The 24,927-nt window shown below is 42.0% G+C and overlaps 1 protein-coding gene across 3 annotated transcripts in view; it reads left to right on the top strand.

Annotated features, from left to right (window-relative positions):
- The window catches only part of zcchc9 (zinc finger, CCHC domain containing 9), a 37,158-nt gene extending 14,742 nt beyond the window's left edge, over nucleotides 1–22,416 (top strand). For all 3 annotated transcript variants that reach the window (XM_078564589.1, XM_078564603.1, XM_078564596.1), the window contains exons 4-6: nucleotides 6,983–7,075; nucleotides 15,662–15,730; nucleotides 22,062–22,416. In XM_078564589.1, the coding sequence (XP_078420715.1) occupies nucleotides 6,983–7,075; nucleotides 15,662–15,730; nucleotides 22,062–22,183 (284 nt within the window). In that variant the 3' untranslated portion in view covers nucleotides 22,184–22,416. The remainder of the gene's footprint in view (nucleotides 1–6,982; nucleotides 7,076–15,661; nucleotides 15,731–22,061) is intronic.
- The last annotated feature ends 2,511 nt before the right edge of the window (nucleotides 22,417–24,927 follow it).

The raw sequence follows: 24,927 nt of genomic DNA, 5'->3' as shown, positions 1-24,927 counted from the left end.
ACTTGTTCTAATCATATTATGCTTTTCTAAGTGCATTTTTAAAACTTCCTTAATAATAGATTCGAGCATTTTTCCATCAACTAATGTTGGGCTAACTGGCCTGAAGTTCACTGTTTTCTCTTTTCCTCCTTCCTTGAAAAGCGATGTAATGTTTGCCAACTTCCAATCTAGTGAGACCGTTCCTAAATCTAAAGAATTTTGGAAAATCACATCTAACACATCCATTATCTCTGCGGCTATCTCTGATGGTGTAGGCCATCAAGTCCAGGGATCTGTCAGATTTTAGTCCCTTTAGTTTCTCCAATACTTAATCTCTGCTAATATTAATTTCCCTAATTTCCTCACTCTTTTTAGCCCCTAGGTTATTGCCTATTTCTGATATTAAAAACAAAGAAATTAGGAGGAGGAGTAGGTCATTTGGCCCTTTGAGCCTGCTCCGCTATTTAATATGATCATTGCTGATCCTCTATTTCAACGCCATACTCCCACTCTCCCCATACCTTTTGACACCTTTAGAGTCCAGTAATCTATCTATTTCCTTCTTAAATATATTCAGTGACTTGGCCCCCGTAGCCTTCTGTGGTAGAGAATTCCACAGGTTCACCACCCTCTGAGTGAAGAGGTTTCTCCTCATCTCAGTCCTAAATGGTCTACCCCGTATCCTGGGACTGTGACCCCTTGTTCTAGACACCCCAGCCAGAGGAAACATCATTCCTGCATCTAGTCTGTCCATCCCTGTCAGAATTTTACATGTTTCGATGAGATCACCTCTCATTCTTCTAAACTCCAGTGAATACAGGCCTAGTCGTCCCAATCTCTCCTCTTCCAACAATCCTGCACTCCCTCTGTGGCAAGTATATCCTTTCTGAGGTAAGGAGACTAAAACTGCACACAATACTCCAGGTGTGGTCTCACCAAAGTCCTGTACAGCCGCATTAAGACATCCTTGCTCCTGTACGTGAGTCCTCTCGCAATGAAGGCCAACATACCATTTGCCTTCTTGACTGCTTGCTGCACCTGCATACTTGCTTTCAGTGATTGGTGTACAAGGACACCCAGGTTCCTTTATACATCAACATTTCCCAATTTAACACCATTTCAGTAATACTCTGCCATTCTGTTTTCCCTACCAAAGTTGGTAACTTCACACTTATCCACATTATACTGCATCTGTCATGTATTTGCCCACTCACTCAACCTGTCTAAGTCACCTTGAGGCCTCTTAACACCCTCCTCACCACTCTCATTCCCACCAAGTTTCGTGTCGTCAGTAAATATTACATTTGGTTCCCTCATCCAAACCATGGAACTTGTGACCTCTACTGTGAAGGCAGACAAAAAAGATTTGTTCAATGCCTCCACCACTTCCTCGTTCCCCATGATAATTTCTCCTGTTTCTGCTTCTAAGGGACCAATGTTTACTTTAACTACTCTCTTCCTTTTTATATACTTATAAAAGCTCTTACAATCTGTTTTTATATTTCTGGCTAGTTTACTCTCATATTCTGTTTTTTCCCCTTTTTAGCAACATTTTGGTGGCCCTTTGCTGATTTCTAAAACACTTCCAATCTTCAAACTTGCAACTGTTTTTTGCAACATTGTAAGCCTCTTTTAATCTAATACTGTCCTTAATTTCCTGAGTGAGCCACAGATTGGTCCTTGCTGAGTTTTTGGTCTTCAGTGAAACGTATTCTTGTTGAGCTTTGAATTGTTTCTTTATATGTTTCCCATTGTTCATTTACCTCCACACCTTTTAGTCTATTTACCCAATTAACCACAGGCCAGCTTTCCCCTAATACCTATGCAATTGGCTTTGTTTAAGATTTTTGTTTGTGATTGGAACATGTCACTTTCAAACTTAACATGGGGCAGCATCCCACCCGCCCCCGACCGTCGGGGGTGGTTATGCGGCGCGGGCAGGCAGATTTCAGGGGCGTGCTGCCATTTTATGTGGGCAGGCCAATAAAGGCCCGCTCAGCATTACGTCCACCCAGAAACACTGTGCGCTCCTTGTGCAGCCGGGGGGGGGATTCCCTGAGCCAGGAGTGCACTCTTTCGCGCATGCGCACGGAAGAGCGTACAGATCTTGCCTCAGGGAGCTCAGCTCAAGTTCAAAAATTTTATTGAAGGGAGGAAAAAATATTCCTGACATGTCCCTGCTCATTTGACACTGTCACATGAGCATGGACATGTCAGTTACTTTTATTTAAAAATTTTATATACATTTTGACTCCCTCATGAAACCTCATCCCACCCTTAAGGTTGGACGGGCAGGTCCATTAATTGGGTTAATTACTTTTTTAAAGGCCTTAAGTGGCCGCTGAAGTTCAGCTGGTGCGCAGCCAAGCTGGCTATGCACCTGTCGAACTGAAAACCTAAATGACGCGCATTGACATCAGGTTGCCAACAGGAAAATGATGCCCATGGAATTGAATGGTATTATGGTCACTATTTTCACATAGATCTTTTACTATGACATCACTAACACTGCTTCATTATACAATGCTCGATCTAAGATAACTTTATGCCTAGTTGGTTCCACTATGTAGTACTCCAGGAAACTCTCAAAAACATTCTACAAACTTATCTTCAAGACCATTCTTGCCAATCTGATTGTCCCAGTCTATATGAAGATTAAAGTCCCCCACAACTATTACGTTTAATTTGTTACAGGCAACAGTATAACTACTGTAAGGGGACCTATAAACTACTCCCAACATTATTTTCTGAATCTTGTTATTCCTAATTTCCACCCATACTGATCCTCCTGCATGATCTTCAGAGGCCTGATCCTTTCTTACTAATGTCCTGATGTCATCCTTCACTATAAGAGCTGCCCCACCTCTTTTGCCATTCTCCCTGTCTTTCCGAAATATTGTGTACCCTGGAATATTTATTTCCCAACCTTGATGAACTTGTAACCATGTTTCTGTCATGCTGATTAGATCAAAATCATTTGCCTCTATTAATGCCACTAATTTATCTATCTTATTGCAGATGCTTTGTGCAGTCAGACAAAGAACATTTAATTTCAGTTTTTTGTACTTCTATTCCCTGCTATGATCTTATTCGCTGATGTATATTTTTTTGTTAAACTCTGCTTTTCTTTACCCATATCACTATACTGTTCTGATACCTTGACCTTTCTCTTTGGATTTCTAAGTCTCCCTTCACTTGAATTCCACCACGCCCCCCCCCCCCCCCCCCCGCCCCCCGCTCAACCCCTGTTAGTTTAAAGTCCTGTCCACAGCCCTATTTATACAATTGGCCAGGACAGCAGTCCCAGCCCGGTTCAAGTGGAGCCCTCTCAGTGGAAGAGCTTACTCTTCCCTGAGTACTGATGACAGTACCCCATGAATCAAAACCCCTTCTTCCCACACCACACTTTGAGCCTTGCATTTAATTCTCTAATCTGTTTAACTCTATGCCAATTGGCGGGTGGCTCAGGTAACAATCTAGAGATGAATACCTTTGATGTGTTGCATTTTAATTTAGTCCCAAACTCCTCAAATTCTCTTAGGTAGTACCAGGAATGATGTTCTATGTCTTTGGTTCCCGTGACAACTGAATTCTCTCCCTCCCTGTCCAAGTTCCTCTCTAGTCGTGAGGAGATGTCTTTAAACCTGGCATCGGGCAGGCAACACAGCCTTTGGAACTCCCTGTCACAACTGCAAAGAACAGTATCTATCTCCCTGACTATATTGTTTCTTATCACTGCCACATTCCTTTTTGCTCCACCCACTTGAATGTCATCCTTCGCCATGGCGCCATGGTCAGTCCACTCATCCGCCCCGCAGTCCTCTTCCTCATCCACACAGGTAGCAAGCACCTCGTACATGTTGGACAAAACCAGGGGCGGAGGCTCCTCCATCACTACATGCTAGGTCTCCATACCTGCCTGACCCAGAGTCCCTGACCATTAACCAACTCTAAAGTTGTGCCCAGCCTAAGGGGTGTGATCGTTTCCTGGAATAAAGTGTCCAGAAAACTTTCACCCTGATGCATCGTAATGCCTGCAGCTCACCCCGCAGCTCGATGACTCTGGGCTGAAGCTCCTCAAGCCATACTGCAGACATGTTTGCCCTGGAGCCCCCGCTTTCTGCAGTCGCAACATATCACCTGCCCTGTTATCTTTATTATGTGTTAATTCATTATTTTTCCTTAATTAATTCATAATTAATAAATGCTACTACTCCCAATAACCTTTACTACTGCCAGTAGATCTTAATACTACCAATAAAACCTTACAATTATTAATAAATTACAGTTTTGAAAGATAAAGGAGCAAAATACTCACCAACCAGTCACTTACCTGTTTGCCTGTGACCTCACACTTTGATTATTACTCACTCTCACGCAGCTTTAAAATGGACTTTCTCCTCTCATGCTGTTTTCAAATTCCTGCTGCTCTAGCCTCTTGCGCTGTTTTCAGTTTCCCGCTGCTCTCGCTTCCTGCACTGTTTCAAAATGGACTCTTGCCTCTCGCGCTGTTTTCAAACTCCAATTGATATCAATTGTAAATAGTTGAGGCCCAGCATTGATTCCTGTGGCACTCCACTTGTCACATCCTGCCAACCCAAAAATGACCCAGTTATGCCAACTCTCTGTTTCCTGTTAGCTAACCATTCCTCTATCTATGTTGATATGTTACCCCCTACACGATGAGCTCTATTTTGCATAGTAACTTTTGATGTGGCACGTAGTTGCCAAATATCTTCTGGAAATCTAAATACAGCATGTCCACAGGTTCCCCTTTATCCATGTTGCTTGTTTGACTCGGCCTGATTGCATTGAGATTTCTAAGTGTACCCTGATGACATCCTTAATAATAGATTTCAACATTTCCCCTACGACAGATGTTAAGCTAATTGACTTGTAGTTTCTTGCTTTCTGTCTTCCTGCTTTCTTGAATAGAGGAGTTATATTTGCTATTTTCTGATCTGATGGGACCTTTCCAGAATCTAGGGAACTTTGGAAAATTAAAACCAATGCATTTACTATTTCAGCAGCCATTTCTTTTAAGACCTTAGGATGAAGTCCATCAGAACCTGGGGACTTATCAGCTTTTAGTTCTAATAATTTACTCAGTACCATTTCCCTGGTGATTATAATTATTTTAAGTTCCTCCCTCCCTTTCGTCTCTTGATGTACACTTATTTGTGGGATGTTATTTGGATCCTCTGCAGTGAAGACAGACACCAAAAATCTGTTCAGTTCATCTGCCAATTCCTTATTTTCCATTATTAATTCCCCAGACTCTGTCACTCGAGGACCAACGCTTACTATTTTCCTTCTTAAGTAACTGTAGAAACTCTTACCACCTGTTTTTATATCTCTAGCTAGCTTTCTCTCGTACATTAATTTCTCCTTCCTTATTAATCTTTTACTCATTATTTGCTGTTCCTTATAGTCTGTCCAATCTTCTGACCTGCCACTGATCTTTGCAGAATTATATGTTTTTTCTATCAATTTGATGCTACCTTTAACTTCCTTAGTTAGCCACTGATGGTCCGTTGTTCCCTTTGAGTCTTCCTTTTTCACTGGAATGTATTTTTTCTGAGTATTCTGAAATATCTCCTTAAATGCCTTAAACTTCCCAGTTCATTTTAGCCAGCTCTGTCTTCATGCCCTCATAATTACCCTTATTTAAGTTTAAAACACAAGTGTTAGATCCACTCTTCTCTCCCTCAAACTGAATGTGAAATCCAATCATATTATGATCACTGCCACCTAGAAGTGCCTTCACCACGAAGGTCATTGATTAATCCTGTCTCATTGCACATTACCAGATCTAGTATACCCTGCTCTCTGGTTGGTTCTAGGACGTGCTGCTCTAAGAAACTGTCCTGAAGACACTCTTTGAACTCATCTTCCAGGCTACCTTTGCCAATCTGATTCGTCCAATCTACATATAGATTGAAATCGCCCATGACACTCTGGGTTGGATAGTTAGTTACAGGCTTCTATTACCAACTGAGCAATCATGTCAACTATGCAATTGTAAGAGTTTAAGATTATTGATGATAATCTTGAATCTTTCAGAAGAGCAGTGCAGAGCTGAATTGGCTGTAGTCTGTCAACTTCTGGGAAACAAATTGGCAGAAAGTGGCTCATTGACACTAATTAATAACACTGTAAAGTTAGATAATGTGTGTAATGGAATGTTATTCTAGTGCCGTAGGAGGTGCTTTGCTAACTTTGTGTTTTAGAATATTGTCAGAGTATTGCAAAGAGAGCTGTTTATTGCTCCTGACTCTGGTATAAATGACTTGGGAATACTTAATCCTGCAAGCAAGATGCAACTGTGTTCCATTCTCTATCTTGAAATGTACAAATAAAAACTAAATAGAACTGTGATCATTTCTCCCGTTGTTAATTGCTGATGTGAGGTATATACTCACTGTGTAAGCACAGCACAACAAATACAGGGCTGATATTTTTGAAAACTGAATGCTCCAAAGTTGATTTAAAATCATCCGTTTCTTTCAGTTCCATATGTATACAGAACGTTTATTTTCTATTTTAATTTTTTGTGCTTTTCAAGGTAAGGGATGTCAATGCTGAAGAATGGAACACTTTTTTCTATTTTTGTCTTCCAATGTTTGCATCAAATACTCCTAGCTCAGGTATAGTGCATCCAGATACAAAATAAATTTCCCTTCAATTAGTCTTAATCCCAAACCTCAGCAGAATATCCTCAACTTCAACAATGTGACAACTTATCACATCTACATGAGAGTGAGCCAGTTTGTGGGCAGTGTTGCACTGCTGGCTCATAATCCATAGGAAATGAGTTGAAACTGTCTTCGCGCATCCAACATTTAATATAGAAAGATTTTCATATTAACTGATGCAGTATTTAAGCCCAGAGGTGAATGAACAGATTGCTAACTCATTTAACTAACATATTCCTTGTTTTAACGCATTTCTAAAATAATTTCTCAAAACTTTCTGATAAAATACCATTGCTTCAATTTTGCAGGAGAATTTCCATTTGCTAAATGTTTTATTTGTGGTGAAACGGGACATCTCTCAAGGTCCTGCCCAGATAACCCAAAGGGACTATATGCAGATGGTAAGAATATTTGTTTTAAACTGCTATTTATGATACAGCACATCTGTAGTTCAGTTTACATTGTAAGAATTACATTTTCATATAAATTCTTGTTTTGTCGCATGTTTCAGTAAGTGATAAATGGAGGTTCGAACAAAGCAAACATTTATAAACTTCCTCTCAGTGAAATGGGCCATTCTTTTAGAATGCTTCCCCAAGCTGAAGCATGTTTCTTGCTCTACCTTGTGGATATTCACTAACCCTTTATCAAGGCTAGCAATTTCAAACAGTGTCTACCTCAAGGGCCACTCGGGAATGCTGGAACACACTGCGCCATAAACAGAGTTGGAGCGTGTGAAATCTGACACTGATTCCTGATTCCAAAAGTGCTTGTCTGGACAGTTGCCAAGTAAATGCTAGGCATCTCCTCACAAAAGGAGAGAAGGACTAATGGATTGATACTTACATTAATGCTCTAGACTTAAAGCTTAAAAACAGCACTGAATTCCAGCTCTGCAGAAGTGTAGATCCAGAAATATGCAAAGCAAGAGATCAATCAAGGACCACTGGTAAAGAGAAAACAAGCAACCAATGGCGTTCAGGATCATAAATAATATTAAAAACAAAAAACTGCGGATGCTGGAAATCCAAAAAAAACCAGAAATACCTGGAAAAACTCAGCAGGTCTGGCAGCATCAGCGGAGAAGAACAAAGTTGACGTTTCGAGTCCTCATGACCCTTCAACAGAACTAAGTAAAAATAGGAGAGGGGTGAAATATAAGCTGGTTTAAGGTGGGGTGGGGGGTTGTAGGGACAAGCAAGCAGTGATAGGAGCAGATAACCAAAAGATGTCACAGACAAAAGAACAAAGAGGTATTGAAGATGGTGATATTATCTAAAAGAATGTGCTAATTAAGAATGGATAGTAGGACACGCAAGGTATAGATAGCTGTAGTGGGGGTGGGGTGAAATAAGACTAAAAGGGCATAAATAATGGAAATAGGTGGGAAAAGAAAAATCTATATAAATTATTGGAAAATACAAAAAGGAGGGGGAAGAAACAGAAAGGGGGTGGGGATGGAGGAGGGAGTTCAAGATCTAAAGTTGTTGAACTCAATATTCAGTCCGGAATGCTGTAAAGTGCCTAGTGGGAAGATAAGGTGCTGTTCCTCCAGTTCAACAACTTTAGATCTTGAACTCCCACCTCCATCCCCACCCCCTTTCCGTTTCTTCCCCCTCCCTTTTGTTTTTTCCAATAATTTATATAGATTTTTCTTTTCCCACCTATTTCCATTATTTTTAAATCTATACCTTTTATGCCCTTTTAGTCTTATTTCACCCCACCCCCACTAGAGCTATCTGTACCTTGCGTGTCCTACTATCCATTCTTAATTAGCACATTCTTTTAGATAATATCACCACCTTCAACACCTCTTTGTTCTTTTGTCTGTGACATATTTTGGTTATCTGCTCCTATCACTGCTTGCTTGTCCCTACAACCACCCCTCCCCCCACTGCCCCCCCCCCCCCCCACCTTAAACCAGCTTATATTTCACCCCTCTCCTATTTTTACTTAGTTCTGTTCAAGGGTCATGAGGACTCGAAACGTCAACTTTGTTCTTCTCCGCCGATGCTGCCAGACCTGCTGAGTTTTTCCAGGTATTTCTGTTTTTGTCATAAATAACATTGTTCTATTTATTAACTTGTCTGTTTCATTTATAAATTGCATCATTAATCTTTCTGTTAATATTAACAACTTTGAACTGTGCCATGTTTATGCATATCTTGTCATTTATATTTATTAAATGTATTTACTAGCAGAGATTTGATGTTCAACTTCAAATATTTTGTTTTGCTATAGGATCATACAGCATGTAACATTTCTTTTAAGGGCAGGACTTACTCAAAGCAACTCTTAATATGTGGTTTTACCTTGCAATTGGCATATAATTTCTGTTCACAGTTTCTGGAATGAGGGCTTCCTTTATAATTGATTCATTATGATCCATGTTACTGGTAGGTCAATCTAGATGCACATACCTACTGCTGGTTTGATCTGGCACTTTTGGTCTTCCTGGCTGGTTTCCCATTCACCAATTGCATCGATGAAGAATGTTGACAGAGTGCAAAACAATCAGCGCACCCATTAAAATCAAATTTCTTAATCGCTGCAGCGCCTGGCCAGTGACTAATAAAACAAATCTCTAGAAAGCGAGAAATGTTATTTTAGTACGCGAGTTGACTATACTGTGCATCGCTGCCTCTATACAACACAACAATTAGCATCTGGGCAATGGGAGCTAAAAGGGGGGAATAAGAGGTGGAGCCAGAAAGGGGAGAGCAGCTGGCAGAGAGAGAGGGACTCACTGATTGTATAATCAATTTTCACATTTAGCAGCAACTGCGACATTCTCAATGAAAACAACAAAACAATAATCAGAGGCTCTACTGCAGTACAGGAACTTAACAGCAAATTAAGTTTGCTGGCATTTATAATACAACTAATCATACTTCGTATTTACAACAGAGATCTCTATCAGTGGATCAGACAGATAAATTTATGACACAAGACTACACATCATTCTCCACAGCTGCTTTGTTATTATGCCACACTGCTTGGCGTTACTTGACAGTGTCAAGCAAAAACAGGACTTGAGGCAAATGGTGCCAAATACACAATAAAGTGCACAGAAGTTACTAAAGAATACCATAGAATTAGCATTTTACAGCACAGGAGGAAGCTATTCAACCCATCATGTTGTGCCAACTCTCAGAGACAGCTATCCACTTCCACCTGTTATTCTGCTCAATCCATCACGCTTAATTTTTTTTTTCAAATATTTACCCACTTACCTTTTAAACTCTGATGGATTCTGCTTCCATCACTCTTTATGATGCAACGAAAACTTACATTTTCTAGCACTTTTAACAGACCATAGACTGCAGCATCTAAGTCAACCATTGAAGCTTTCAAAAATGGGGGTCGACTTATATGCTGAGTATAAAATGTGAACTAGTGGTGTTCATGTGGGTGGTCGCCATTTTAAAATGTGACAAAAATAACACCGGTAATACATATTAAATAAATGTGCCACAGTTTATTGAATAAAATATTGAATAAATAACTGTACAAAGATACCTTTAACCACAATGAAAGCATTTTAAAACTGTCAGATTCATTGTCTTTGGCATCTGACATATAGAGTTCATCGAATTCATTCTGAGTTACTTTGGCTATAACATTATAGTAAGGACCCCACTCTAGATCTGATGTGGCACTTTTGCTTTCAGAATCATCCCTCCACTACTAATCATCTTCCTCTCCACCCATTGAATTGGATACTCCACATCTTTTGAATGATTTGATGACACATTATGCACTAATAGTATCCCATAATTTGATAATGAAACCACACAAAACATCATTGTTGAATAGCTTCCTCCTGTGCTGTAAAATGCTAATTCTATGGCATTCTTTAGTAACTTCTGTTCATTTTATTGTGTATTTTGGCAACATTTGCCTCAAGTCCTGTTTTTGCTTGACACTGTCAAGTAACGCCAAGCAGTGTGGCATAATAACAAAGCAGCTGTGGAGAATGATGTGTAGTCTTGTGTCATGAATTTATCTGTCTGATCCACAGATAGAGATCTCTGTTGTAAATACGAAGTATGATGAGTTGTAATTTAAATGCCAGGCTATTTGCTGTTAAGTTCCTGTACTGCAGTGAAGCTTCTGATTGTTGTTTTCATCAAGCAGGGCAGCACGCAAATTTCCACTCTTTGTGAAGGGATTTTTTCTCAGTCAACCATCCTTTGTGTGTGAACATGATCCTTAATTGGCTTGTTGAGGCACACATCCAAAGATTGAATTACAGTGTTAGACTTCCCAGTATAACTGCAATGTGAGTGTTACTTCTTCTCAGGCACCTCTTGATCTCATCGGTTATATGGGAACTGAACATGTCCAACACTAATAAGCTGCATTCTTTGTGTAGGGCCTCCTATTCCACACACATGCCATAACTTCATTCCATCCTCATTCATCCAATTATTGTCATGGACATACACAAAACATACATAAAAACTAATGCGCAAACTTGATGTTTGGCACGGTTTTATGTTTGAAAATTACTATAAGCTTTAATTTAATTCTGTCGACTATGCAAGCTAGTACCACTGTGAATCTTTCTTCTCATGTGCTGTTTTTTTCACTAGAGCTGTTTTCGAACTTTTCCACTCCAGTTTAGCTGCTGGACATATTGCAGTTCATGGGCATTTCATCCATGTTGCCAATGTGTTTTTGCCACTGTGTGATGATGAATCACTTGAAACTGGTATTTTTGGCATTGAGGCCTTTTGGTAGTCTCTGAGCGACCTTGGTCTTCTGCTGCAACACCAGACTGTTTTGTTCCCTCAGATAGCTACACCAACTAGCAGTCTGAAATCTTTGCTGGACTCAGGGTTTGGTTTGGCCCTCTTAACTGTGTGTATATGCATTGCATTCTGGCGATTTTTGAGAACCCACTCTGATACATGCTTCTCAAGATCAGGCAAGTGGCAAGTCCCTGTTCTCATGGCACATTTGGCCTTGGGCATTTTCTTTAAGGCAGATTCCTTCTTCCATTCTCGCACCAATTTTTCACGAACACCAAATTCCCTTGCTACAGCAAGTTATTTGACAAGCTAGCAAATGTTATGACTTTTAGCTTTTAGCATTCACTTTGCTGGTGGACCCATTCCTGTTCGTCACTCGCCATGCCTTGCAGGGTCTGCTCTGCCTGGGCATGTCTTATACGCCAAGTATATGCAAAAGCTTGATTTTTGGCACTGAAAATATGGTGCCATCTTACATGCTGCAATCTACAGTAATAAACATCCCAAGGCACCTCACAGCATTTATCAAACAAAAGTTGACACAAGCTTGGTCAGGGACATACGTTTTAAGTAATGTATTAAAGGAGGGTAGAGAGGTTTAGTGGGGAATAGGTGTGCTTAGAGACACTATTTCTGCCTCAGCTGAAGTATTGCGTCCAGGTCTGGGCACCACAGTTTAGGAAAGATGTGAAGACATTGGAGAGAGCGCAGAAAAGATTCACAAGGATGGTTTCAGGGATGGGAAACTTTAGTTATGTAGATAGGTGGAGAATTTGGGACTGTTTCTCTTGGAGAAGAGAAGGCTGAGAGGAGATCTGACAGAGTTATTTACGATCATGGGCGTAGACAGAGATGATAGAGAAAGACTGTTCCCACTCATGGAAGGATCGAGAACAAGAGGACACAGATTTAAAGTAATTAGCAGAAGTGACATGAGGAAAAACTCTTTCATCCAGGGAGTGATTAAGGTCTTGATTGAAGTGCCTGAGAGTGTGCTGGAGGCGGGTTCAATTGAGGCATTCAAAAGGGAATTAGAATGTTATCCGAAAAGGATGAATGTGCAGGGTTATGGGGAGAAGACGAGGGAATGGCACTCAGTAAATTGCTCATTCGGAAAGCTGGTGCAGACATGATGGGTTCACTGGCCTCCCTCCGCACTGTAACAATTCTGTGATTCTGTAAATTCCAGAGTTTAGAGATCTGGCAGCTGAAGGCATGGCTGTCAATGATGGAGCGGTTAAAATGGAAGATATTCAAGAGGCCAGAATTGGAGGAATATTGAGATGTCAAGAGAGCTATAGGGCTGGAGAAAGTTAGAAGTGGTGAGGGAAAAGGCCACGGAGGGATTTGAAAACTGAGATGACAATTTTAAAACGAAGGTATTACCAGACCGGGAGCCACTGCAGGTCATTGAGCACATGGATGATGGGTGAATGGGATTTGGTAAGATTTAGGATACAGGAAGCAGAGTTTTTGTTCAACTTGAAATTCTTTGGATGGTGGGGTTTCCCGTCCCACCAACCGAAGAGCCCATGGAGTGTTAATTGGCTGGAATTGGGACTCCCACTCCCTCACTCAGGAGATTGGCTGGCAGCACTGTAGGTCCAGCAGTGCCAGTTACAGCAGTGGCCAGGATTGGGACTACAAGCAGTCCCCAGATTCTAATTCCTGGAGTCTGGGACCAGGCATGTGTTGGTGGTCTCACAAGGAGGTGGGGAAAGAGGGGCGAGGGTCTTGATGGAGAGGCCAGAGGGGTGGGAGCACCTGTGGGAGCAGACATTTGGGGTGGGGGGTGGGGGTGCACCCAATGTGAAAAGGAGGTTATTGAGGGAGGTGCCAGCTCCCTCCACACCCAATTCTCAAGCAGGGTGACTTGCCAGGCTTCCTGCTGCCCCCAGACTCCTCCAAACAGTCTCAAAATTGAGGCCAGGCAGGAACTTAAGGGTCTCAATTGGGGAAAGGGCGGGCCTAGGCCTCACTGTACCACCATAAAACTGTAAACAGGGTCAGCAGGAGGGCAGTGGAAAGGCCATCTGAGGAATTTTACAGGTCCCCCTGCCTGCAAACTCACTGGTGGGGGACTGTAAAATTCTGCCCATAGTCATGGAGGATGTGAAGTGCAAGGTCAGCCAGAAGAGCATTGGAATAGCCAAGTCTAAAGGTAACAAAGACATGGATGAGGGCTTCGGCAACAGCTGACCTAAGGTGGGAAAGGAGGTGAGTGAGGGCACAGAGACAGAAGTAGGTGGAATGGATATGGTGTTGGAAGCTTGGCTCAGGGTCAAATAGGATGCCAAGATTGTGAACAGTCTGGTTCAGTCTCAGACAGTGGCCAGGGAGGGACAGAATTGATGGCTAGGGAGTGGTGTTTGTGGTAGGGACCAAAGATGATACCTTTGGTCATTCCAATATTTCACTGGAGGACATTTATGCTCATCCAGTATTGGGTGTCAGAAAACCAGTATGACAAATCGGAGGCAGCAGAGGGATCAAGAGAGGTGGTGGTGTGATAGATCTGGGTGTTGTCAGAGTATATGTGAAACCTGAAATTTTGTTTTTTGATGGTATTGAGGGGCAGGCAGCATGTAGATGAGAAGCAGGAACGGGCCACGGATAGATCCTTGGGGACTCTTGCTGTAATGGTGCAGGAGTGGGGAGAGAAGTCTTTGCTGGAGAACAATTAGAAACCATGTTGTTTTAGTTCAGTAAGACCTCACACCAATGTGCAATAATGTTGCATGTTCTTTGTTTACATTATATGGAGACAAGTTGTACGGATTGAATTAAGTAAGTCCTCTTTACAGAGAAAGCTCCTCTGTTAAAGTGCTCCTTAAAATCTACTTCTTTCACCGAGCTTTTGTTCACCTTCCCTAATATCTTCGTATGTGGCTCATTCTCAGATTTTATTTAAGGATTGTTCCTTGGAGCATTTTAGTATGTTAATGGTGCTATATAAATGCTAGTTGCTGTTGTCCTACCTTAACATCAGCTCTGCATGTTCACTTAATTGTGAAATACAACAGTTTAATAATTTGCATTAAACCAAGTCTTTTACTTGTTCTGCCTTTGGAGAGATTGAAACTTTTTTTTTAAAATATAAGTATCCAGTTCAAAACCTCTCAGACTTGGAATTTCTTTGTTTAGTCCAATTTTGTTCTATTGAAATGAGTACCAGTTCCTCTAGCCTGTCCTCACAGCTGAAGTTTTTCCATATCCTAGTCTTTTTTTACTATCTTGTCTTGTTTGATCTCCTTCACCCTTCCCACTACTTTATTACCTATGCATCGAAAGTTCACTTTTCCTTCCAAGTAGCCTACCATCTTGTTTCACCTCTGTGCCCTGTTACATTAGTTTAGGACCTCCACTGTGAGCCCAATTATGTCCTAGTGGTACTGACATAATTGTCAGAGAAACAAAGCCCTATCTGATTGATTTCCCCCTGTCTCCAACTCAGAAACCCTGTAACAAATTATTGCTATTGTAAGTATGACCAGCTTACCTGGCATAGACCAAGGATCAAATCTGGAATCTAATGAGTCAACATAGCTCAGCAAAGCATGGTACATTTAACTATAGTTGTGATGATTTAAACTATGACTATAAATGCCATAACTGTCAGTTAAATCTAGCTTTAAGTCTGCAATGTTAGAAATTATAGTTAGGGACCATAATATTTATTTAACTTACTCTTGTATTACCATCTTCATTATCAAGTGCTTTGCTTTGACAAGTAACAGTTTACCGATTCTTCAGTATGAAATATAATTTGAACCAATAAAGAATAAAGCAAGAAAAATTAAAAAGAACGATAGCTGTGAAAGTTGAATTGTTAGCTGGGTGTCTGAATCATGAAGATGATCGTACCCATTTGATGACGTTGGTCGAGAGTGTATATTTTCTGACAGACCACTAAATCGGGTGTTGTGAAACGGTTTGACTGGAAAAAGTGAAGGGGAACTCTGGCGTGACCTAGTTCCATCCTACTTCCACCTTTCTTCCCCAGATAGATTTTGCAGAAAAGCATAATTGATGCTTATTAAAATCTACGATATTGATATATTGAAATGATCGTGTGTTACAATTTTATAGTTCCGCTGTAATTCTCTACATTACAAACATGCAAAAATAAAATGTGTAGTTGTTAATATATGTAAAACATATTTATTTTTTGAAAATTCAAAAGATATTCAGCTACCTTTGAGTATTCCTTTACTAAATGGTGCTGTCTTACAGGTCGCTGTTGCAAACTCTGTGGCTCAGTGGAGCACTTTCAGAAGGACTGCCCAGACCATCAGAACATGAGTGAGTATGGTACTGCATAAATTACATTTAATTTTTAGAAATCCTATGGTGTAGAAAATCTCCAAGAGCACAAGCCCAACATAGATTCTAGAGCAAAAGCAAAATTCTATGGATGCTGGAAATTGAAATAAAAACAGAAAACGCTGGAGATACTCAGCAGGTCAAGAGGCATCCAAGGAAAGAGGAACAGAGGTATCATTTCAAATCGATTTTTTTTCCCAGTTCTGATGAAAGATCATCCACCTGGAACGTTAACTCTGTTTCTCTCCACAATGCTGCCTGACCTGCTGAATATGTCTATCATATTCTGATTTTGTTATAGATTCTACAGAACTGATAAACTATGATTGTTAAGTAACAGCACCAAGATGCACTTTTTTTTTAATGTATGATTGTACAAATAGTTTTCTGCTTATTACCTGACCATGTATAACATTCTTGAGGCACTAGTTACTATTGTGAATAAAATGAATGTTTAGTTAAAAAAAAAGATCGGGATCAGAGGGGAAAGAATGAAAGTGCCATTGGCATTTTCAACTTTGAACCAAAAACAGTGTTTTAGCTATAGCCAAATATTGCCAAGTAATTCTATTTTTATACATTGTGTAAGTAAGGTCTCTGCAGGCTCTCAGTATTGGTGACCCCGAAGTAGAGCCAACTCCCTAAGTATGAGCTGTAATGGATAACTTACCTCATTTCCTCTCCTGCTGAGGAGTCTTATCCATCAGAATGTATATCAAAATTCAGGCCAGAATTGCAGATGATTTTCTGACCATTTAAATGAATCATAGGGATACTGTGTATAGTGTTTTCCCACATTTCCTGTGTATCTTCTAGGTGGGTGAGGTTTCCCTGCCAAGAGTATGATGTCAAAAAATTACGCTTGCAGCCTGACTCATGAAGGAAATTGCAGCTGTTGCATAGATTCTTATTTCTATATATTATGCACAGTGACCTAGAAGACATCCTTTCAGATTATTAACACATTTTTTTCTAGGTATTAGTGCAAGGCTTGATTTAATGAGCTTAGGTGTCACTTAGATTTGGGGCAGCATGGCAGCAGGATAATTCACCCTTGGAAACTCAAAATAGCCTGCAAAATATCAAAGGCAGGGTCAAAAAATTCAAAATATTAAGAAAAAAGTTGCCCCATACAGATATCCCCCACTTAACTTTTTACAATTTATATAAATGACTTGGTGAAGGGACTGAAAATATGATGGCTAAATTTGCTGATGATACAAAGATAGGTAGGGAAATAAGTTATGAAGAGGACATGAGGAGGCTACAAAAGGATATAGATAGGTTAAGTGAGTGGGTAAAGATCTGCCAAATGAAGTATAATGTGGGAAGATGTAAAATTGTCCATCTTGGCAGGAAAAATAAAAAAAGAAACATATTATCTAAATGGTGAGAGATTGCAGAGCTTGGAAATGCAAAACGATCTGGTTGTCCAGGTGCATGAATCACAGAAGGTTAGGATGCAGCTCCAGCAAGTAATTAGGAAAGCTAATACAATGTTATTGTTTATTGTGAGGGGAATCAAATACAAAAGTAGAGGGGTTATACTTCAGTTGTACAGGGCATTGGTGAGACCACATCTGGAATACTGTGTACAGTATTGGCCTCCTTATTTAAGGAAGGATGTAAACGCATTGGGAGAAGTTCAGACAAGGTTTACTACACTCATACCAGGAGTGGAAGTGTTACCTTATAAGGAAAGACTAGGCTTGTATCCGCTGGAGTTTGGAAGAGTTAGAGGTGACTTGATTGAAACGTATAAGATCCTGACAGGGTGGAAAGGATATTTCCTCTTGTGAGAGAGTCTTAGAACTAGCGGTCGCTGTTTAAAAATAAGGTGTCACCCATTTAAGACAGATGAGAAATTTTTTCTCTGAGGGTCGTGAGTCTTTGGAACTCTCTTCCTCAAAAGGTTGAATATTTTTAAGACAGAGCTAGGTAACTTTTCACCACCTTGCATATGATGAATCTATCAGTGGTAGGTGGGAATGTGGAGCTGAGGTTACAGTCGGATCAGCCATGATCTTATTGAATGGCGCAGCAGGCTAGAGAGGCCGAATGGCCTACTCTTGCTCCTAATTTGTATGTTCATACATTTGTACGTTCGCATTTAAAGTGCATTCTAATTGCACGATTTGTCAATTAGGGAACTTAGCTTGAATCGAGCTGCCTCCATGGGCAGAATTTTACATTCCCCCACTGGCGGGTTTGTAGGTGGGGGGTGAGTATAAAATTTCTCTTCCTGCCAGCCCCAACATCTCTACAATTTTGCGCATGGACGGGCAAGGCCTAGCCTGGCTTGCGTGCCCTTTTCCCAGTTGAGGCCCTTAAGTGGCCAATTATTGACCACTTAAGGCGGTTTCCCACTCAGCCTCAATTTTCCGGCTGGCGGGATGAGTTCCCAGGCAAGGGGAGGCCCGAAAATAAACCGGATCCAAGCCTCGGATGGAGGGGGGAGGTCTTCCATCAGCAGCCTCCTTTTAACATCGGGCAACACCCCCCATTCCCCCATAAGGTCAAGTCCCTGCAGATCCTGCCACCTCCCCGGCCTCTCCTCCAACAACCACACCTCCCAAGGCCTCACCTACCCTCCCTGCCCTGAGAGCCCCAAAATATATCGGGCCCTGGAATCATGGGCAGGATCTTCTGGTTGGCGAGCAGGGGCGGGGCCCGCTCGCCGACACGTAAAATGATGTAGGATGACGTTGGGTGGAACACCCAACATCAACCTGCGTCATTTCCATTTTCAGGTTGGTGGGGGTGCAGCCGAGTCAGCTGTGCGCCCGCCGACCTGTCAACGGCCTATTGAGGCCATTGGAAAACTAATTAAGGTCGTTAATGGACCTGACCGTCCAACCTTAAGGTTGGCGGGCAGGCCGGGAGCCCTGGTGGGCTTTGGAAAAAGCATCAAACCTCATCCACAGACGGGATGAAGTTTCATGAGGGTATTTAAATTTTTAAGAAAGGTTTCATTAAACTTATGGACATGTCCCAACTCATGTGACAGTGTCACATGAGGGGACATGGCAGGGAAAATTTTTAAGTATGCTTATTAAAAGTTTAAAATCGGAGCTATCTCCCTGAGGCAGCACTTCTCAAGGAGATCTGTGCTCTTTTTCGTGCGCATGTGTGAAAAAGCCCACTCCTGGCTCAAGGAATTTCTCCCCCGCCCGCAAAGCTACCTGGTGGACATCATGCTGGGTGGGCCTTAATTGGCCCACCCATGTAAAATAGCGGCACGCCCCCAATCAGGGGCACCGATCGGAGGCGCCCCCGCTCCCATACTCTCTCTCTTCCCCCCACCCTGGGGGGGGGAAGTTTTTCCCCTTAGGGCAAGACCTGGAACCTGCTTGCAGTCCCAATTCTGTCCACTGCAGCTTCTGGCACTGCAGATATGAGAGAGCTGCCCGGCAATCAGATTGTCTGGTAGCTCTCTGAGGCAGGTCTTGGTGCCGAGTGAGGGGCCGAGATCCTGCCTCCAGCCAGTTAATGCTTGTTGAAGCATTAAATGGCTCAGGGAGCACAGTATCGGTGGAGTTGTGTTCTCTGCCGACTCTTCGGATGGCGGGAAGGGAAACCCTGCCATCTCTAGAAATTCCAGCCGATGTTCATTTTAGCGGGGTTACTACACATGCACTAAGAACCACGCTATAATTCCACATGTTCAGTGCTCAGTATATTCTTTAAACACTTCCCATTGCTTGGCTCAGCATTGCTATCCCAAGCCCCCCCCCCCCACCCCCAACTCACCAGCCCTCTTGGCTCCCTCCCATTCACCAGTACTCCCGACCCCTTGCCGCTCACCGGTTCTCCCGACCTGCTGTCCCCACCAGTACTCCCGACCCCCTCCCACCTGCCAGTCCTCCCCACCCGCTCTCCCCTCCAATCCTCTGGACCCCTTCCCACTCTCCACTCTTCCTGGCCGCCTCCCACTCATCACTCCTCCTGACCCCCTCCTGCTTGCTGCTTCTACCCAGCCCTTGCTTGCTGCTTCTACCCACCAGTCCTCTCGAACCCACCCCTCCCACTCACTGGTCCTCCCAATCCCCTTCCACTCACCAGACTCCCTGAGCCCCTCTCCCCTGTTGGCCCTCCCGAGCCCGTCTTTACCTGCTAGCCTTCCCGATACACCCCCCTACCACCCGCCGGTTCTCGTGGACCCCTCCCACTCGCCAGAACTGCCAAACCCCTCCCACCCCCCCAGCTTGCCTGATCCCTTTCTACTTTTCAGACCTCCCGGCCCCCACCTGTCGCTGGTAGGATATTGACTGGTACTTTTACATTGTTGTATAATTATACTTTTTAACATTTATTCTTTCATGTGGTGTGGATGTCAGTGTCTAGGCCAGCGTTTATTACCCATCTCTAATTATCCCTGAGAAGGTGATGGTGAGCTGCCTCTTGACCCACTGCAGTCTGTTTGGTGTAGGTACATCCACAGTGCTGTTAGGGAGGGAGTTCCAGAATTTTGACCCAGCAACAGTGAAGGAACAGCGATATATTTCCAAGTCAGGATGGTGAGTGGCTTGGAGGAGAACTTCCAGGTGGTGGTGTTAGCACCTGTCTGCTGCCCTCGTCCTTTTAAGTGGTAGGTGCTTTTGAAGGAGGCTTGATAAGTTGTTGCAGGGCATCTTATAGATGGTATATACTGCTGCCACTATGCATCAGTGATGGAGGGAGTGAATGTTTAATGTGGTAAATGGGATGCCAATCAAGTGGGCTGATTTGACCTGGGTGATGTCGAGCTGCTTGAGTTTTATTGGAGCTACACTCATCCAGGTAAGTGGAGAGTATTCCATCACACTCCTGACTTGTGCCTTGTCGATAGTCGACAGGCTTTGGGGAGTCAGAAGATGAGTTACTCCCTGCAGAATTCCCAGCCTCTGACCTGCTCTTATAGCCACAGTATTTATACAGATGGTCCACTTAAGTTTCTGGCCAATTGTGCATCGAAGTCTTTCTGTTTAGCATCTTACAAACAGTTTGCACAATTATTGTGAACAGCTTGAATTATTCCTGAGGAATAAAAGATGTAATAATATATATAAAATGATTGGTTTCTAAAGAGGGTTACGCTCAGCTCAGGGTCAAGGTTGCACACTGTTGGATCAACCTGCTTCATCTGGTATTAATTGTCCTAAACAACATTGTAGATGATGATGGAAGCATGGAACCCAGGAGCAAGAGCGTGAAAAAAATTCTATTTTGCAAAAGAATTAGCTGTTCTGCACAGCACAGCGGTGATATCGCAAGTAAGGTTGCATTCTAAATAATAACAGAAAATTCTGGAAGTAGTCAGTAGCTCAAGCAGAATCAGTGGAAAGAAAAACAGAATTAACGTTCAGCTCCATGATCTTTCATCGGAACTTTATTTCCAGCATCAGCAATGTTTTGTTTTTGCAAGGTTCCATTATTTCACTTACTTTTATTTGTGGGTATGAAATTTCTCTCTTCCCCCCCCCCCACCCACCTTAGTCTCCTCTAGCTACCCATTGATTGGAGTCAAAAAGACAAGAAAGCACCTGCCTCTTGGTGTCTATTAACTGTTTAGATCCTTTTGTTGAGAAGTGCAAAAGACAGCCTGGAGGAAAACTCCACCCCCCACCCTCACCCCCAGTTTTCAACTCCAGAATTCCCCCAGAGCCTTTCCCCATTAACATGGCTGCAATCATAAAGTGGAACGCAGAGGATTGAGCTAGCATCCTAACGTTTCGTATCCTAATGTATTAGAACTCCAAATCACTATGCTCAGCGCTGAGTGTCATGCTGGTTATCTTGGACAATTGCTGCAATAGCATAAAAAGAAACCTTACTGACAGAGTCCATAGGAAGCTTACTGACAGGATTATCTAAGAGTTCCAATTACATTGCATTATATAAGCAATTAAATTCTTTAACAAAGATGAGTGACACATTTATGAAAATAATGATCAGCAAATTCATACAAACAGGTTCATAGGCAGTATCTCTCTGGTGATTTCAGTCCTAAAGTGTTATCATGTAAATCACACTCTACCAAAGAAGACAAAAATATTTAATTCCAGTAAACTAAAAAAAAAAATTGCTTTTCTACCATTCTCAATACTGAATGCAATAGATCCTGCCAGAGGATTGTGCTCAATCCACATACTTTATTCCATAAACTACCTCTTGTTGACACACACAATATCTTCCTCTTAGGCAGTCCCTCAGGATCAAGGATGACTTGCTTCCACTCCAGTTACTTTCTGCAATCATTAAAACATTTGATTTTTCTTTTAATTTGATGTAGTCTATTGTGTTTTTAACTATGCTGTTTCTCACTCTTCAGGCAATTGTGTTTTAACTGTTGGCCGATGGACAAAAGGAATGAGTGCTGATTACGAAGAAATTCCAGTGACTTCAAACGTTCATAGAGCAAAGCAGAAAATTCCAAAGATTGTCAATTTTTAAACAGACCTTTGAAATTAGGATTTCATCGACCTGCCTATAAGGGCATCCAGCAAGTCCAGAACATTTTTCTTGATTTAAAAATCTGGATGTTATATTTAAATGGGAAGCATGCAAAAAATCCGTTTAATACCAGCAGGTGGAGCCATTGTGTGTCAAATTCAGGCCTAATACAACCCAAAACAGTGTTCATTGTACATAATTCAAATAAATGATTCTATGAGGTTGCACTGGGATTACATTTAGTCCATATAATTTAGTGTAAAGTTACAAATAAAAAATTGAACGCGGTGCTTTGCAACAACAACAACTTACATTTATATAGTGCCTTTAATGTAGGAAAATGTGCTTCAGAGTGAGAGAATTGGACAAAAATTGGCACCAAGCCAAAAATGGAAATAGTGGGAATTTTGGTCAAAAAGGTACGTTTTAAGGAGGGTCTTAAAGAGGTAGAGAGACAGAGATGTAGAGAAGGAATTCCAGGGCTTAGGGCCCAAATGGTTGAAGACATAGAGAATAGTGGATGCATGAGAGGCCAGAGTTGGAGAAACACAGAGTTCTCGGAGGGATGTAGGCCTGTAGGAGATTGTATTCTGTTTATAATTTATGTGGGGGAGGAGCAAAGAGGTTGTTCCATGTTTAAACTTGGCTTCATTCTCCTCTGCATTATATCTGTTCCTTATTTTTAAAGATCAGATTCAAATCATTAATTTACAGGGTAGCCCTGACAGCACGCACCAAATACTATATGAAAGGACGGGGCTCACATTTGTAGTCATTGCTGTAACGTTTAAAATATCATAAGATTTGCAAACAGTGAAGTAGCACATGCAGCAATGCCATTCATGAACTGATAATCTGTTTTAGTGATTCTAGTCGAGTGAAATAGTCTAGGCAGGATGCCAGTAGAACTTTTTTGCTCTTCTTCGAGTAGTGCCTTGGGGTCTTTTATTTCTATCCAAGAGGACAAACAGTGCCCTTTTTTAACATCTCATTGGAAAGCTGGGATCTCCAACAGTACATCACTCCCTCAGTGCTACATCGAAGTGTCAGCCTGCAATATGGGCTTGAATCTCTGGAGAGCTCTGACTGGCTAACACCAACAGTGACAGATTTAGCAGTGCTCAGATAGTTACGGTACAAATATCTGAGACTTACAGATCAGAATGATCACAGGTTTGCTTTTCGCACATGAATGATTGCAGCAACAATGGACACCTATGAAAAGACACCCAGCCTGGGGGACAATAGATTCACAAGATAAGGGAAGTAATTTGGCAGAAAAAAGAGAGACAAATCCACCAAATCACCAAGGCATGGCTGTTGTTAGCAATCAAGATTGTGAGGAAGCTCCTGGGATTTGTTAATACAACTTTGATATTCATTTGCTGTAATCAGAGCTTTATCATCAGTCTCAATCCCTTTCTCTTTAACTGTATTTACCTTTCACCAATCCAACCTCGTCAATTACCCGTCAGCCAATTTCCAATCAGTCTCCTCTCAGTCAACTGGTGGCAGGAGTAACCAGCAGTGCTTTTCAAGTGGCACCTACTCACCGATAACCAGATCACTGCTCATTTCAAGTTTCACCAGGACCAGTCAGCTCCATACCTGTATAAGGAACACCAAGATGACTTTAGCAGACATATACAGAGAAGGTTTTTAATCTTTGCTATTAGTGGAGTTGATTATAGCACAATTAACACTCTGCATTTGGATTTGTACTTCTGTGAGTTTAATGTATTTGAATATTAAGGTTGCACGTAGAAAGGTTAAAACTGGAAAATGTGAGCCTGAATTTTGCAGTTGTGATGATGGGGTTCAATGACAGCAACATCTGGGATCCGCACATGCTCATTTTAACTGTGGAAATCCAGAAGTTGCTGTCAGTATTTCCCTGCTCCTTCACAGGCTTTGCTGTTGAAGTCCCCTCAGATGAAGACCTTTGGAAATCATTTGAACTAATGTGAATTTCTACTTTTTGATGTTCTAATCTTGCTTTAAACCCCCTTCCTCCCCCCCCCGCCCCCCCCACAACAAAGTTACACTTTATTGAATAAGATGTAACTGTGTTTTTAATGGCATACTAAATCATAATGACTACCAAACAGCCTTTCTGGCCCTGAAAAACTAAATTTATGTTGGTGTCATTCAAATTTCTCAATTAGGAAATGAAATCCATAGGTTTTTAATTTTAAAAAAATTAAGTTTATGTTATTTCAGCGACCTTAATTCCATGTCCTCTGGGCTGTATTTTACGTGCCCCCTGTGTTTTGTGGCAGGGGGGGGAGGGTGCACGTAAAATAGGGTGCCCAGCCCAACACCTTCCCACTCACCTCCATAATATGGAGGGTGGGTGGGCACCAAAAAGTAATCAAGGGTCAATTAGGCTTGTTATCAAGCCATAAAACATTTGGCATGGGCAGGACTGGGCAGCCCAATTTTTTTTAATAAGTTCTTCAAAGGGTGGGAAGGTGCTGGGGGAGGGGGGGGTTCGCTCTTCAGGGACTGTCCTTTGCTGATGGCGGGGCAGCCCCCTACGAGTGAACCACCCTCTTCCTACCCGACCGCAGCCTTAAACCGATCCTCTCCCCTTCTTCACCTTGCCCCCCTCCCTGACTTACCCAAACCCTCACTGCCCAAGACCCTGGACTTACCTGTTTCTTCCTTCTTCTCCTGCAGTCCCGGTAGCGGCCACTGACGTGCTCTTGGTTGGCAGCTCCAGAGGACGGGACTTCCTCCCCAGT

The sequence above is a fragment of the Cetorhinus maximus genome, chromosome 2, assembly GCF_964194155.1.
Source record: "Cetorhinus maximus chromosome 2, sCetMax3.hap1.1, whole genome shotgun sequence".
In the NCBI taxonomy this organism is placed as follows: domain Eukaryota; kingdom Metazoa; phylum Chordata; class Chondrichthyes; order Lamniformes; family Cetorhinidae; genus Cetorhinus; species Cetorhinus maximus.
The sequence above is the reverse complement of the archived record's forward strand: the minus strand, read 5'-3'. Positions and strand labels throughout refer to the sequence as shown.